This window comes from Carlito syrichta, unplaced genomic scaffold (assembly GCF_000164805.1).
Source record: "Carlito syrichta isolate Samal-C Ts95f unplaced genomic scaffold, Tarsius_syrichta-2.0.1 Scaffold315403, whole genome shotgun sequence".
In the NCBI taxonomy this organism is placed as follows: Eukaryota; Metazoa; Chordata; class Mammalia; order Primates; family Tarsiidae; genus Carlito; species Carlito syrichta.
Window position 1 is genome coordinate 379,355 of NW_007259499.1, and position 17,206 is coordinate 396,560.

Genomic DNA, 17,206 nt, shown 5'->3' on the forward strand with positions numbered 1-17,206 from the left:
ACTGCACTCCAGTCTGGGTGACAGAGTGAGACTCCAACTCAAAAAAAAAAGAAAAGCAACACAGGGCCGGGCATGGTCCTCAGGCCTGTAATTTCAGCACTTTGGGAGGCAAAGGTAAGAGGATTGCTTGAGTCAGGGGTTCGAGACCAGCCTGGGTAACTTGGCGAGACCTCGTCTCTACAATCATCAAAAAATTAGCTGGGTGTGGTGGTGCATGCCTGTAGTTCCAGCTGGTTGGAAGGCTGGAAGGCTGAGGTGGAAGGATTGCCTGAGCCCAGCTGGTCGAGGCTGTGGTAGCCGGAAGTGTGCCACTGCACTCCAGCCTGGGCAACAGAGTGAGACTCCAACACACACACACACAAAAGAAACACGAAGAGTTCAGAATTTTCTTGGTAGGAATAGTAAGTAGGAAGCTTGTGTACATGATGTATATTTTGTACACCTATGTTTGTCTCCCAAACATGTCACAGCTACTCCTGCAAACCCACACACTCACATAAACACTTACATTTTTGTCTGCTGTGAGCAATCTGGGAACATTAAAAAAGACTGAGAAAGGAGGGGAAATTCAATCAAAGGCTAAGTGCTAGCTAGGGCTAAGGGGTCACAAGACAAGAAGGGCTGGGGAGAGCAGGAACAGAGAAATGGGAATGTCCCAGCCATTTTTCAGAAGGAGGAAAGTGACGCCAGAGAGAAGAAGCCACATGTCTAAGGTCACACATGTAGTTAAGCTGAGTCCCCACCCTGGGTCTTCTGGCTTTTTTTGAGACAGGTTTCACTCTGTCGCCCAGTCTGGAGTACAGTGGCATGATCATGGCTCACTAAAACCTTGAACTCCTGGACTTAAGCTATCCTCCTGCCTCAGCCTCCCAAGTAGCTGGGACTATAGGTGCTCACCACAATGCCTGGCTAATTTTCACATATTTTATAGAGACAGCATCTTACTTTTTTGCCCAGACTGGTCAAGCAATTCTCCTGCCTCGGCCTCCCAAAGTGTTGCGATTACAGGCATGTACCACCACACCCATCTCTGGCTTTAAGTTCAGGTTTTGGTCTTCTCTAAGAGTGGCTCCTCTAGGCCAGGAATCTGTCCAAAGCAACACAGTTAGTCCCGATTTATAATGCTTCAAGGCCAGGCACGGTACTTAAGCCTGTAATCCTGGCACTTTGGGAGGCCGACGTGAGTGGACTGCCCGAGCCTGCGGTTCGAGAACAGCCTGGACAACTTGGCGAGACCTCATCTCTACAATAAAAAAATCCAAAAGAAAAAAAAAATTAGCCAGGCATGGCATTGTGTGCCTGTAGTTCTGGCTACTTGGAAGGCTGAGGTGGAAGGATAGCCTGAGTCCAGCAGGTCGACGCTGGGGTGGTCATGAGTATGCCACTGCACTCCAGCCTGAGCGATGGAGTGAGACTTCAACTAAAAAAATAACATTAATAATAATAATGCTTCAAAACAGCCTGTGATGTGGAACTTTGTAACTATATACACATGCATATTAAAAATCTTTACAAATTATATTCCAGGAAGCTCCCCTATTGTCAAAGCACTTATTCACCTGAGTATTCAACGAGACCGGCTGGTCTTTTTCTCATCCTGAGTCCACTGACTTGTGTGTTAAGTGCCCCCCTTGACTGTAGACCCATAGAGTAAGACCCTTGAGCTGCAGTTTACAGAGACTTCCAGAACAGTGGTTCACAAGCTTGGTTGCACACAGTGCCACTTGGAGAGCTTGTCAGAATACATGACTTCTGGGCTCTACCTCAAACTAACTGATTCAGCATATCTGGGGTAGGACCAGGAGCTCTGCACATTCACAAGCTCCCCGTGGCTCTCATGTAGCTGGCGTGGCACTGATCCTTTCCACACTCCTGGGGAGATGCCCCTCAGTACATGGCCAACAAACACTGTCCCTGCTTTGAAGTGACACCATCCCATCTTCCTCTGCACCTTCCTTGGACTTACTGAACATTTGGTTCAGTCAGTGGGTCTTGTCAAGTACAGGCCAACACTACCCCACATTTTGTTCTTTTAGAATCTAGAATGTCCACCCACAGAAATTCAATGGCATATTTTTGGCTGCTCAGATTTCCGTATAGGGTTATTGTGTAGCTTAAATTACAGACGTAAAAGCCCAGTGTACTGTAAAGCACTGCACACATGTGAAGAATTATCACTGTTATTACACTGTCCTTTACTCACAGCTCGACATCCACCTGCCCACCCGTGCTCCCTGCTTTCCGCTGGAGTGTGCAGCCTGGCATAAACTGTAAAGCGCTGTGCAAATGCGAAAGATTACCACTGTCATTACACTGTCCTTCACCCACAGTCCGACACCCACCTGCCCACCCGTGCCCCCGCCTTCTGCTGGAGTGTGTAGTTACAAGAGGTTGATGAAACTAAATCTGACCACAGGTTAAGTGCTGCATATCACACAAAGACGCCATTCTTAAAATGCAAAAGGAATAAGTCTGTTACAGATTAAGTGCTGTATGTCAGGCAAAGACATCATTCTTAAAATATGTGTGGTGGCTTACATCAAAAAACAGGAATGCTATGAATGAAGTGATCGCTATCTGGGCTTTGCTCCAGCATGCTCCAAGGTGGCAGTGGGGGGAAGTGGCCACAAGCTGGGGCACCAAGGGAACCAGCTGGCCACGTGTTGATGACATTCGAGGCTAAATGGGAGTAGAGGTGGGCTTGCCATGCTGTTCTCTGCATGTTCCTACACATTTGGAAGAATTCTAAGTATCAGTTGCTGAAATAAGGAATTCTGTAATTTAATTTTTCCATAAATATTGTATGAAAACCAGTCAAATCTTACTAGCCTGTACTGCACTGAGAAACAGGGTTCTTGCAATAATAACTGGATACACAGGCTTAAAGGCTGACTAGCAACTAAATTCAGGGTAAAAGTGAAAATGCCATGAAGAAAGGACTCTTCTTGGTGCATACTATCACAAATCAGCATCAATACTTTGCCATGATGAAAGACACATGAAGAACTAGTAGCTGTAGTTAATCAGAGAAGAATGCAAGTTTGTAACAGACTAGATGGAAAAGATGATGTCATCCTGGAACAGGCAGAACTAGAGAACACGCAGTGCACCCTGGACTGACTCAGAGGCGCAGAGGTGTCTGGTGGCACCCAACAGTGACTGTGGTTAGTTGCAACATAGGAGGAATGGCACTCCTGGCTCTCTTAGCTGGACATCAGTGGCCGGCATGATAACATCACTGCAGAGAGGCTGAGGCCTGGGGCAGCAGCTGTGCAACCATGGAGGACCAGGGCTGGACACTTAAGAAGGCCCTAATAACTGACTCCGAGAAATTAGGGAAGAAAATCACCCCAAGCAAAGAGACCATGGTGAGAAGGCTGGAGTCTCTCAACACTGGCTCGACGGTCTCTTACTCTACAGCTCTTTTCTGAGACTTGAATCAGAAACACTCAGAGCTTGGATGATGTGCTGGACAATGTCACTGTGAAAGTCTAGGTGGCCAGTCAAGAAGTTTTGTTTGCCAAATGCAAGAGGACTAAAGTGGCATTAAAAGATACTCTGTATCATACCTAGGATTTAATGTTGGCGATTTGACAATCTCAGTTGCTTATAATTATTCCTGTAATGTTCCATTTGCTTTGAGATGGATATAAAGGCCAGACTCAGCATGTATCAACTCATCACAAGCAGCTGCATATCAGCTGTGCCTCAGTCTGGCCTCATGGCATTGGAACCTGTGAGGAAGGGGCCAGACAGGGCACTGACTTACTGTTGTGGTAGGTGCTCTCTCCTTAAAAGCAATGCTTTTATTGGTCAAGATGGGAAGAGAGTTTTTTTTTTTTTTAGTTGGAGTCTCACTCCATTGCCCAGGCTGATGTGCAGTGGCACTCTCATGGCCACCCCAGTGTTGACCTGCTGGGCTCTGGTAATCCTTCTGCCTCAGCCTCCAAGTAGCCGGAACTACAGGCATGCACTACCATGCCTGGTTAATTTTTAAAAAATTATTATTTTTTTAAAATAATAATTTTAAATGAGGTCTTGCCAAGTTGTCTGGGCTGGTCTTGAGCCCGTGGGCTCTGACAATCCACTCACCTTGGCCTCCCAAAGTGCTGGATTACAGGCTGAGCCACTGAGCCAGGCCATGGGAAGAGAATTTTGAGACAGTATATTCAAAGAGGTAGGGATCTCTTCCTCTGGATTTTAGTAATTGAAATATGACTAAGGCCAGGCTCGGTGGCTCAGCCTGTAATCCCGTGCTTTGGGAGGCCGAGGTGAGTGAATTGCATGAGCCCACGGGTTCAAGACCCGCCCGGGCAACTTGGCGAGACCTCATCTCTACAATAAATCAGAAATTAGCTGGGCGTGGTAGCATGCGCCTGTAGTTCCAGTTACTTGGAAGGCAGAGGGGGAAGGATCGCCGGAGTCCAGCATGTTGAGGCTGCGGTGGTTGGGAGTGGTCACTGCACTCCAGTCTGGGCGACTGAGTAAGACTTCAACTCAAAAAAAAAGAAATACGACTAGTTATACAATGTGTTCCATTCAAGTTTCACTAGCAGTGAGAATAAGGGAGCTGTGATCATAAACCCACAGACAAGCCGGGTGTGGTGGCTTAAGTTTGTAATCCCAGCACTTTGAGAGGCCAAGGCAGGAGGACTGCCTGAGAACATTCTGAGCAACATAGCAAGATCCCGTCTCTACAAAAAAAAAAAAAAAAAAAAAGTAGCCAAGTGTGGTGGTGAGCATGCCACTGTACTCCAGCCCTGGCGACAAAGTGAGGCCCTGACTCAAACACAATAAAGAAAATAAGCCTACAGATGGTGATGATGATGACTGCACCGTCTTTCTTGTGGATGGAATAACATAATAACGCTGGTCAGCACATGTACAGTTTCATGGGGCAAAGGGCAGGATGCTCAGTGCCTAACAGATCACTAGTCTTTGCCCACTCTGCTCTGGGGTCAGTCTAAAGTGACCGGGAAGAACTGTGAGAGCTCTTAGCTGATTCTCTTGTTTCACGGAAGAAGAAACTGAGGCCCAGAGCAAGGGATTAGCTCACTTGACTGAGGACCCCACTTGCCGACTGGCTGAATTCAAAGCCTTACTTCGTGATCCCCAAACCAGCATTCTCCTTTCATTATGCCACAGAATGAAAATGCACCCCCCCACACACTCATGGTACAAATCTAAACTGTGTCTGGTTAGTATCTGCCAAATACTGACCAGATGACTTAGCCACAGAAGCTGCCTGACTGGTAGGGTTCTGGACAGAGGAGTCTGTGTATCCTGTGTGTGTGTGTGTGTGTTTGTGTGTGTGTGTGTGTGTGTGTGTGTGTGTGCGCGCGCGCGTGCGCATGCTGTACTGGGGTAAGTGGGGACATGTTGCTGAAAACACCCTAGGGCCTCTTCTCTGCTCCTTGAGTGGCAAAAACAGTCAAAGCCTAGGCTACAAACTTTCCAGTATAGCCCACGAGTGTTGGATGCATGGATTTTACTTTTCTAGAGATACCTTTCATTAAGGCTCAGTTCCTGAAAACTATGGAATATGGCAGTTTCTTTTTAAAGTATGGTCTGGGAGACAGAACTTGGGCCTTGGAGTCTGAAATCCTGGTTTTCACAACTTAAAGTGTGATATTGGTTGAGCAAACTGCTTAACTTCTCTGAATCTCAGGCTTCTCGCCTTCAGTCTGGGAGAACAACGATACCTTTGTCAGGAGGTTTTTCTGAGGATCAACTGTGTAAGCAAGTACTTGATAAGCTGCAAAGTGTTACCATTTACAACATTTTATGTAAGAAATATCATGCAGAATTAATACCTTGGCAAGCTGGCTCTTGCCCCTGGGCCTCCAGCTCCTCAGGAGGGGGGCAAGCGTTTCTGGACCCCACCCAGGTAGCAGCCCGAGGGCAGGCAGCCTGCCCACCCATCACTCTCGTCTCACCTGTGAGAGGGCAGGTCCTCAACTGTGGTTGCTGTACCTTTCTCTCCTCCACAAGTTGGGTGGGTAACAGGTAACTAGACTAGGACAGAGGAAACAGCGACCTCTGAGAAGCAAGAGACAGCAGGAAACAAAGAGCCATTGTGTGAGAACAGGTTTTCATCTGTACAAGGAAGGCAGGGCAGGAGCGGAAGGGCAGCTCGTGTTCCCATCCCTCATCTGAGTGCTGAGAACGCACACCACGCGCGCTAGACTTCACTGTGACACTCTGAGAAAATGTAACCAAATGGGTTTTGGCTTAGAATTCCTTCTGACAGTTTCCAGTCCATTAAAAATACATGAAATGTCAGTGAAAATTTGCCACGGCATGTTGTTTTGTCAAGAGGAAAATTTGTGAAATAGGGACCTACACTTAAAAATTCTCCATAAAATCATTTCAGTGACTTATTTTTCACTCATTGCTATGTAGATACTATACACTTTGGGAGAAATCACATATATAAACACACACACACACACACAATTTACTGTTCTTTTTCTTGGTTTTTAGTTTTATATCTTTTTTTTTTTTTTGAGTTGGCGTCTTACTCTGTTGTCCAGGCTGGAGTGCAGCGGCACACTCACAGTCATCGCAGCCTCGACCAACTGGGCTAAGGTAATCCTTCCGTCTGAGCCTTCCAAGTAGCTGGAACACAGGTGTGCACTATCACGCCTGGCTAATTTTTCGATTTATTGTAGAGACGAGGTCTCGCCAAGTCGCCCAGGCTGATCTCGAACCCGCAGGTTCAGGTAATTCACTCACCTCAGCCTCCCAAAGTGCTGGGATTACAGGCTGAGCCACCACGCCCGGCCAGTTTTGTATCTTCAAAAAGTTTTTTTCTGCAAAAATCAATGTGGTTCTCTCTATTTTCTTCTTAATGTAAATCACAGAACTATTACCATCATGTTAAAAAGTCATTTTCTTAGAGTGGCTACTTTTTATTTTTGATTTCTTTGGACAAATTTTTTATTTCTTTTATTTTAGGATTATTATCCTAATTTTAATTTAAAGAGAGAAGTGGACAGAAGAGGAGAAAACTGGGATTTACTCACATGCACTACACCATGCTTGGCATTGTATTTTATTTTATTCCATTCCTAGAACAACTCTGTAGGCAGGGTATTTTTATATGCATTTTATAGGCAAGGTTCAGAAAGATCAGATAATTCTGCTACGACCACAAAGCTAACAAGGGACAGATGAGATTCTTTCTCAGAAGACGCCTTCCCCCAAGTCAGTGCTGGGAAGGAAGCAAATAGCAAGAAACCACCTGAATTTTTAAAAATCTGTTTTTTGCTGGGAGTGAGAGAGGGGGAGTGGGTGGCAGAACAGATGACCCAAGATTAGCCACAGGCTGATAACTGGTGAAGCTGCATGGTGGGCTCCAGTACACAAATTTGCCTGCTTTTGTAGGTTTGAGAAGTCCCCAAACCAAAGGCCAAACAAAAGAGCTAATGTCAGCAGACACTGATAACATAGAAACTATTACATAGAAATAATCTTGTGTTGCTTATTGAAAAGATGATGAAGTTTTACAGTTAGGAGACAAAGCTGATCTTCGATTCCTAGAGATGTTCATCAAGATATAGCTGGGTAGTGATTACACATGACAAGCAGCTTAGCCTCTGGTCTCAGAATGGAAAGCATTTCACCACCTTGCGAGTCCCTGGATGGCTGACTGCTCCAGTGCTCCTTGTGTCCTGTCTGTTACTGAGACTGAAGATTTATCTCCAGGGATGTCAGAAATGCTGTTGTTTTTACTCTACTTGTAAAAGTTTTCTAACATGATTAAGAACTACAAGTGAAGCTCTTAGATGAAACAAAGAATACTGTACTACAGCAAGAGTGTTGCTTTGCTTAACTTAAAAGGTTAACTTTAATTATGAAGCGACAAATGCTTTTACAGAAAGAATGACAAATATTACCTCCATTGCTGCGGGCCATTGTCAGGGCTTCCAGAGAAGTAGCTGGAGTTATTTCTAGCTGGCAGATCATGACTTTGGCTCTGCTAATGACACTGGCTGCTTTCCTCAGGTCTTCAGTATTCAAAAATAAATTTGCTCCAGCAACTATAACAATGATATTCTGGCCTATAAAGAAATTCCACATATTTATATTAAAACAAAGGAAAGGGTAACCCCTGCGGGTCTGCTCCCACTGTGGAAGCATTCCTGTCCTCTTAATAAATTCTGCTTTCTAAAAAAACCAAAACCAAAACAAAGCAAAAAACAAAGGAAAGTCAAGCAATGAGATTTTGCAGTGTTACGAATGTGTTGTATTAATTTTAACATTTCTAGACTATTCAGGTTAAATGTTGTTCCAAATACCTTTTTTTCCAAATGTGTCTTTTGTAATATCTCTGTGAGATTCATATTTCTCTGATCACTTTCAGCAATATGTTAAAAAGATTTCCCTTATCAATAGTCTTATATACAAATAATACTAGTTGAGAAATGACATATAACATACTTAAAACAATTTTAAATGGAAAATCGTTGGTATATGTATAAGAAAAGGGTTCTGAATCCTAAGTGACAAATGTCATACAGAGAGTATAAATAGGAATAAATTGCATAATGCTCTGTAGTGTGCAAGCAGTTCATGTGTGTACCCTATGACTTTCTAAAAAGTAATTCTGTCAACCAAAACACATTTTGTAATATCTAATGAATGGAAAACTGTACCAAATAAAGTAGAGAGAAGCCGGGCTCGGTGGCTCAGCCTGTAATCCCGCGCCTTGGGAGGCTGAGGTGAGTGGATTGCCTGAGCCCGCGGGTTCGAGACCCTCCTGGGCAACTTGGCGAGACCTCATCTCTACAATAAATCAAAAAATCAGCCGGGCGTGGTAGTGCATGCCTGTAATTCCAGCTACTTGGAAGGCTGAGGCGGAAGGATCACCGGGCCCAGCAGGTCGAGGCTGCGGTGGCTGGGAGCGGCCACTGCACTCGAGTCTGGGTGACAGAGAGAGACTCCAACTCAAAAAAAAAAATAAAATAAAAATAAAGTAGAGAGAGGGATATTTGGCCTGTAGAGCTCAAACACGAAGAAAGAGAACTGAGGCATGTCACACACTCCCGTCACTTGGACTCACTCTCCATAACCCCACTGAAGTGAAGGTGTGGGCAAACTCTTGAGAGCTGTGCTGTCCAACACGGCAGTCATAAGCACTGGCCACACCACATGGCTACTGAACACCTGAACTGTAGCTACTCCAAGTTGAGATGTGCTTTAAGTGTAAAAATACACAGTGGATTTCAAAGGCAGCACAAAGGGAAGAACGTAAGTTATCGCAGTACTTTTTAACAGTATTTTAAAAATTAAAAAATTAAAATAAAATTTTGATTACACATTGAAATGACATTTTGGATATACTGGGTTAAATAAATATATTGTCAAAATTAGGGCAACTCCCTCGGGTCCCTTCCTACTGTGGGAGCTTTTCTGTCCTCTCAGTAAATCCTGTTTAAAAAAAATTAAATTTACTTGTTCCTTTTTACCTTTTAAAATGGGACTACTGGACAGTTCTGAATGCCACATGTGGCTTGCGTTTTCTTTCTACTGGACAACACTGATCGAGGGGAATGCACTGCAACAGGCATTTTCTGTGCTCCAGGCTGCTCTTGTACAGACATGACCTGAAATTACCTCTCCTCGTAGAACAAATTCTAGCCTATCATCTTACCACCAATGTTTTTGTTGGCCACAAGTTCGACTTAATAAAGTGGGGATGGTTCAGCAAAAACCCAACTTCGGTCCTGGAAACATTCAAAGTACCCACTTGCTGGAAGCTAGCGTCTCTCCTTCCTGTTCTCTGCCACTGACCTCATTTTCTCTTCTGAGGTCAACGCCGCTTACGTGTTGCTGGCTCCACCCACAGTCCCAGCCTGGCCTTAGCTGCTGAGCTCAAGGAACCCAAGAGTCCTGTCTGAGGACCACGCCACACGGCTAGTTCGTTCATGCCTCAACTTTGCTTGTCAAAACTAAACTCATCACTGTATCTTACATGCTCACTCCTTCCTTTAAAGGAGTCCATCTCCTTGTATTTGTCCAAATTCTTCTATGATCTATACTTTTGAGGGCATTACCACACACTATAAACTAGGCAAAGTCTACTACAACAGGCACTCAATACATAATATTAAATGACATTTTTATATGGACAGTATAGATTTTGTTTCATAGGTAAGAAATAAAGAGAACTCGAAGATATCCCCAGAACAACAACAACAAAAGATGTTTAAGACAAGGAATGAGATGCTGTTGGCATCAATAATGACTTAAGATGTGGCTTGAAGTAATGAACACAAACTTTCTATTGTTAGAATGAAAATTTATCAACTGTCTTTAAGTGAAATATATCATTTTATTATTGCAACTTGGGATCACTGAAGTTGAGTTACAAATACCATATCTTCTATGAGAAATTATTTCGTAATATTGTATTATAAACACAAAACATATTGTGACAAATCCTAATGTAAGACAATGTACTTGGTACAAATTGCTTGGTCCGTCTGGGAGTTAATTCTGATTTTAAAAATTTTACGTAGGTGCTTTCATAATTAACAGTTGGTAGAAATTATGAAAGCTTAACTTAAAGGTAGTTACTGTTTTTAATCTATTTTTATTTTTTTGGAGTCAGAGTCTCTGTCGCCTAGGCTGGAGTGCAGTGGCATGCTCGCAGTCACTACAGCCCCGATCTGCTTGGCTTACGTAATCCTTCCACCTCAGCCTTCTAGCAACTGGAACCACAGGCATGCACCACCATACCCAGCTAATTTTTTGATGTATTGTAGAAACGAGGTCTTGCCATGTTGCTCAGGCTGGTCTCGAATCCACCTCTGCTTCCCAAAGTGCTGGGGTGACAGGCGTGAGCTACCGGGCCTAGATATTGTTTTTAAAGGTAAATGTTTCAATTATGGCAAAGCCTTGTGGTAGACTTAGTTGTGTCTTGAGATGTGATTGCTGTTTAAAGAGCAGACAAAATTAAACACTGAGATAAATCAGAAGTAATTAGTTGCTACCATTTGCTCAGTAAACATCCTATAAATATGACTCATCAATCTTTTCTTTTCGCCTATTTACATTTATTTACCTAGCATAACCGAAATGACAGATGAATATACTTGACGCTTTTAGAGAAGAAATGTGAATTCTAAGTTCCCATGAAGGGTAATGAGGACGTGACAGGATATAAATATTATTTTGTGGTCACTTCATATATCTTGGATGGACGATTTTATATTTGAACAATCACCGTGGGTAGTATACATCCAGGCAAACACATTTCTATTTGGATTAGAAAAACTATGCCTTGGGCCTTGGAATGGTGGGTGTGATGAGAGGCCCACAGGACTGGGGTAGAAGTGAATGCTTTTGATCTAGTCCTGGAAATAAACGGTCTACTTTATGAAGTGACACTCCAATATGCAAAACACTTACCTTCATCATCGACAATTATAGAAGCAGTTCCTGTAGCAGCATCTTGAGTCTGATATGTAAATTCTGAAAGAAATAAGAAAATTATAATCACATACATCCAGCCTGGCACAGATAATTTATTTAAACAATTTCAATTCAACACTAATCCTTGGAAAAACTTTTTGACCTTTAACCATCTGGAATGATAAAAAAAATTAAGTAATTAGAGCTAATTTATCCCCGTCACCTCCACGATGAGGAAAACAGACAGCTTCCATTTAGATGTATCCTTTATTGATATTGGTAACAACCCCCAGCCACTCCAACTGCCAGTCTCCCAAATTATCCATAATTGAGTACATATGCTCTTTTCTAGACCAATACATTTATTTTCTTCACGGAAAGAAATGACAGGCTCAAGATAAAAAACAAAAGATTGAACTTCTAAAATAAATGTGTTTGATTTTCTGCATTCTCATAAACATAGCATTTCATCAAGGGTCAGGGTTGGGCATGTAAGCAGAAATGCGGGCCAGGCAGGCCGCCTTTGGTAGCAGCAGAGGTCCGCCTCCTAGCCCCAACTGCAGCTCAACTGACCGTGTGCTCTCAGGAAAATCACAGAGCATCTCTGGCCCTTGAGATAACCTCACTACCATGAAGTGGTGGTGCCAGTCAGGTTCTAGGATCGTTTCCCTGAACCATCTTCTGTGAACGCAAAACCTGTTTTTCCCAGTCACCTGTCACAAGTCCTGCAGCTTCACTCTCATGCCTCCAGAAGATGGAGGTTTACAACCGCCCAACATTTTCTTCCCATCTAGAGGAATGAATGTGGAAGAAGCAACCAGAGGACATTAGAGCAAGAATGGCAAAGCTGTGCACACAAATTCTCTGGCCACCAGGGAAGACCTAATCATTCTGTTCTATTCTTCTTGTAACAATTTTTCTTGTAACAACATCATAGCAGAAAGCTGTAAACACTAATTTTTAAAAATGTGAAATTTTACCTGTAGAAATGCCATTCTGTTTCAAGTTTTCTATATAATCATTGCCAAAAGAATCTTTGCCAACCTGTACCAAAGAAATGATGAACATTAGATCTCTTACATGTAGTAAAATGCTACAATGCAGTTTTTAGAATCCTTAGCATTTTAAAAGGGCAAATCTGCACAGAACTTTATAAACATTAACTAATTAATCTTCTTAATGTAAGATGCTAGACTTGACTGTAGCCCAAAGAATTGCTATACATGGATGTTTCATTTATTTCCCACCTAAAATGCGAAGCCATTTATTGACAGTCACAAGTTCTTCAGCCTCACTCTCCTGTTGATTCGTGCATGTGATGATTCCCACTGAACTGAGCTGTCTGCCTTTATTGGTCCTCAATATTTCTGAAGAATCTGAGCTGTTTGTACTTCACTTGTAAGTGAGGGCAACTTTGTAATGACGATCTGATGTCCTAGAACCTTGTCATCTTCTCCCCTGATGCTGGCACAGGGGGAAAGAGGAGGATGCTTTAAGAACCCTAGGAAATGTGGATAACTTTGTAGAGTGCGTCCTAGCATCCACTGTCAATGGTTTTCCTTTGGACACCCATTCCTGTTCTTTTCATAGACAACAGGAGTAGGTTGGCCAAGGGACTCACGCTTGATTAAAAAGCACGTTCTACCACCCTATCACAGTAGTAGGTTCATGAATGGGCATGTGACCTAAATTAGTCCAATAAGATTCAACCCTGAAAATTTTCTTGAACCTACTAGGGAAGACACATTTTCTTCCCAGTGAGGGTGTCAGATAATGTGAGCCTGGAACCACTGGGCTTCACCCTGTGGAGATAGCTTGAATAAAAACATAAATATAACAGAAAGCAGGAGTGTGACAGACACGCGCTCCTAACAGCCTATGGACACCTAGGCTATCTGAAACCAGTTCTACCAGTGGGCTTTACAGTTACGTGAGCCGACTCATTCCTTTTTTGGTTTGGTTTTCTTTTTGCTTAAGCAATTTTGGATTAGTGTATTACCTGTTATCCCAAAAGTATGGACTAGCTGCAAATACTAGTTATCCTAGAGATACAGATCTCTGTTAAAAAAAAAAGCTAGTGAGTCTACTTTGACTTTGAGCCACAATTCAAGTAGTTGTGCTTTTATGCCTGGATCTTGAGACCATGTTCCTGCTTTGTGGTTCACTTTGGTTACTGGATGTTTCTGTGTTTTTGTCAGAATGAACACGTATCCTATTCTGGTCAGTCCTCTAGCTCTTTCAGAATGGGGACTCCTCAGTCTGGCCAGCCACCTGCAGGGGTCAGGTCTTTCGGTCTGTGGTTCAAGTCCTCCACTACTACCTGCTGGCATGCTCACTTGTGTCTCCTACTACCCACGTCTGGCCTCCCTGGTGCTTTGATCATGGTGCTAGACAGGATACTCCTGGGATCTTTTGATGCTCACCATTGTCTGACTGCCATCTTGGCCTATACTCTAGAGTTGAATTTACAGCAGACTATAAACCAATAGGGTGAGAATCTGACCCCAGATGTGTTTCGTTTGCCCTACATTTTTCTTCTAAAACACAGACTTTATTTTTAAAAGCAGTTTTAGGTTCCCAGCCTGCTCCTCGCTGGCCTCCTCACTCAGCCCTCTGCACCACAGTGGTCCATTTATTACCACTGATGACCCACATGCCACAACATGATCACTCCAACTCCATGTTTACATCAGGGCTCACTCTTGGTGTATGTTCTACGGACTTTGGCAAGCTTATAACGACATGTGTCCATCATTACAGTATCACGCAGAAGAGGGTCGCTAGCCTAAAGTTCCTGTGTCCTGCCTGTTCACTCCCCTTTCCCCCATAACCGTGGGCAACTTAATCTTCTCACTGTCTCCAAAGTGTTGCCTTTTCCAGAAGGTCACATGGTTGGAATCACAGAGTACACAGCCTTTGCAGATCAGCTTCTTTCACTTTGTAATACGCACATAAGCTTCCACCCCGTCTTTTGCTCCTTTTCTGGCAGAAATGCTGACTGGGCAATAACCTCAAACATACCCTAACTTCTTACAAGCAGACTTCCTAACCCTGCACCGAGGAGAGAAGCGAAGAAGTGTTGCTGTGGGGAGAGACCCCTGCTGGGGTCTCATCAACTGAGGTTTTCTCCTGGAGGGCTGTCCATTATCCACATGAAGAGTCATTGAGAAACATGGCCTCTGCTGCTCATCTTTTGTGTGATTAAACTCTCTCCCTCACTCATAAGCGGACCCTGAACATTTACCATAAATGATAAGAAAGGGATTGGTGGTAGCGGGATACTGCTGGGGTGGGGGATAAACAACAACAACAAAATAAGTAAACAAACTCCCACGGGCAATTGAGGTGTTCTACAGCTGGGAGAGTATCCTTGTAAGAATGTCGTAGAGATTAAGAAAAGGCCATCTTGGCCAGGCATCGTGGCTCAAGCCTGTCATCCCAGCACTTTCAGAAGCCGAGGTGAGAGGACTGCCTGAGCCCACGGGTTCGAGACCAGCCCAGGCAACTTGGCGAGAGCTTGTCTCTACAATGTATCAAAAGATTAGCCTGGGATGGTAGCATGCGCTTGTAGCTCCGGCTACTTGGAAGTATGAGGTGGAAGGATCGCCGGAGCCCAGCAAGTTGACGCTGGGGTGGCCATGAGCGTGCCCGTGCACTCCAGCCTGGGTGACAGAGTGAGAGTATGACTCAGAAAAAAAAAAAAGAAAAAGCCATCTCTAGGTGAGCAGGGCCTGATGCGAGTGAGAGGATCAACTTCTCTTCCCTTTCTTGCCAGTTTTATGCAGGCAGAATCCATTAAAGGTGAACATCAAGGGCAGCCTTGACAGATGGAGGTGACAGCAGAAACACTAGGAAGTGCAGGGTTAGGGAGAGCTGCTGCGGGGAGAAGGGAGTCCTAACACGCAGTTCCGCCTTCAAGAAGCTGACTGGACCAGTGGACGACAGGCCACGCAGGGATAGCTGGGCTACTAGGTGGAGCTCAGCAGGCAGTGGAGGGGATTGCATGCTGGGGTGACCACACTGGGGGCGCAGGCTGGCTGCAGTTCTGTGTCAGAGGCTGCGGCGGCCGCCTTTCTTCTTCCTGCTCAGAGAACTGCCTGACTTGCTACATCCACTGGCGACAGCTATAGTTCCAGACTTATTCCAACAGGGAGTTTCTGACAAATCTGTTGGGTAGCCTTTTAAACTCGGTGAAAGGTGGCATGAAACACCTTGCTTTTGCCTTCTTTGATGTTCTCTTATTAAAAATAAAAATCTGAGGCTGAGCACAGTAGCTCATGCCTGCAATCCCAGTACCTTGGGAGGTCAGGGCGGGAGGATCACTTGAGCCCAGGAGCTAGAGACCAGCCTAGGTGACATAGTGACACCCTGTCTCTACAAGAAAATAATTAGCTGGGTGTGGCGGTGTGCACCTGTAGTCTCAGCTACTCAGGAGGCTGCGGTGGGAGGGTCGCTCAAGCCCAGGAGTTAAAGGCTGTGGTGAGTTGTGCCATTGCACTCCAGCCTCAGCAAGAGAGGGAGACCCTGATTCAGAATAAAAATAAAAATCTGGTCACTTAACAAACAGTGAAAAAGTCATGAGACTGCTGGGGATTAAGAAGTGTCAGCCGGGCTTGGTGGCTCAGCCTGTAATCCCGCACCTTTGGGAGGCTGAGGTGAGTGGATTGCCTGAGCCTGTGGGTTTGAGACCCGCCTGGGCAACTTGGTGAGACCTCATCTCTACAATAAATCAAAAATTAGCCGGGCGTGATAGTGTGCGGCTGTAGTTCCAGCTACTTGGAAGGCTGAGGCGGAAGGATCGCCGGAGCCCAGCAGATCAAGGCTGCGGTGGCCGGGAGCGGCCACTGCAACTCCAGTATGGATGACAGAGTGAGACTCCAACTCAAAAAATAAAAATAAAAGAAATGTCAACTCTAGCTCCATTAATTATGTCTCTGGGTCATGAGGCATCACAAAGTAGACAGAAGAGGAAAAAGTTCAAGAACAGGCATGATCATCACAGTGACACGCAGTCATGCAAGCCATGCTCAAGCAATGTCCCCCTTCCTGCTTCCCCACTCTCAAGACCTTGTGCACGTTTCCTTAGATCTCTGGACACACTTTTTAAAAGGTTGAGAGAGTGAACACCTCCCAACCCCCTTTGCTTTCTTCTGACTCTAGTTTGAGCTTTTCTCCCAGTTACTGGAAACGGATAACTAGAACCCAGAGGAGCAGAATCCAAGCAAAGGTTTCACTTATTTCCTGCCACGGAGCAAAGTGCAGGCATCTTGAAAACACGGTGAAGAAGACGATGGGCAGGTCCTAGCGAGAATGAGGACTGCAACAAGGAACCTGTGAGGGACCTTCGAAGGCTTCCCAGCTTTCCCGGTAACCTTCTGGCCACCACATTGGTAAGAAAGCTTCACATGTAAGCATCTTGGCCATGAGGCAAACGGTGCATGTGGGAGTCAGGAAACTTAGAATCTAATTTCAGTTCTGCCATTATCAAGCTAATTACAATTCTTTACATGTTGCCTCCAATCGCTCCATCTGAGCCAGGCTGCAGGGTGGGGCTGGTGTGAGTTCTCTCTGGCAGCAGGAGGCCGGAGGTTCTCAACCTGGGCTGCACATGGGAGCTTATACAAACCCTGAAGTCCTGGCCGTGCCCCAGACCAATTAAGACAGTCTCTCAGTGGCTCAGCCTGTAATCCCGTGCCTTTGGGAGGCTGAGGTGAGTGGATTGCCTGAGCCCGCGGGTTCGAGACCCGCCTGGGCAGCGAGACCTCATCTCTACAATAAATCAAAAAAT

At 44.7% G+C, this 17,206-nt stretch overlaps 1 protein-coding gene across 3 annotated transcripts in view; it reads right to left on the reverse strand.

The window, feature by feature from the left end:
* Positions 1–17,206, reverse strand: part of RBKS (ribokinase) — an 81,351-nt gene that overhangs the window by 38,664 nt on the left and 25,481 nt on the right. For all 3 annotated transcript variants that reach the window (XM_008072757.1, XM_008072758.1, XM_021706298.1), the window contains exons 3-5: positions 12,399–12,462; positions 11,416–11,478; positions 7,899–8,063 (exon numbers count right to left, since the gene is read on the reverse strand). In XM_008072757.1, the coding sequence (XP_008070948.1) occupies positions 7,899–8,063; positions 11,416–11,478; positions 12,399–12,462 (292 nt within the window). The remainder of the gene's footprint in view (positions 1–7,898; positions 8,064–11,415; positions 11,479–12,398; positions 12,463–17,206) is intronic.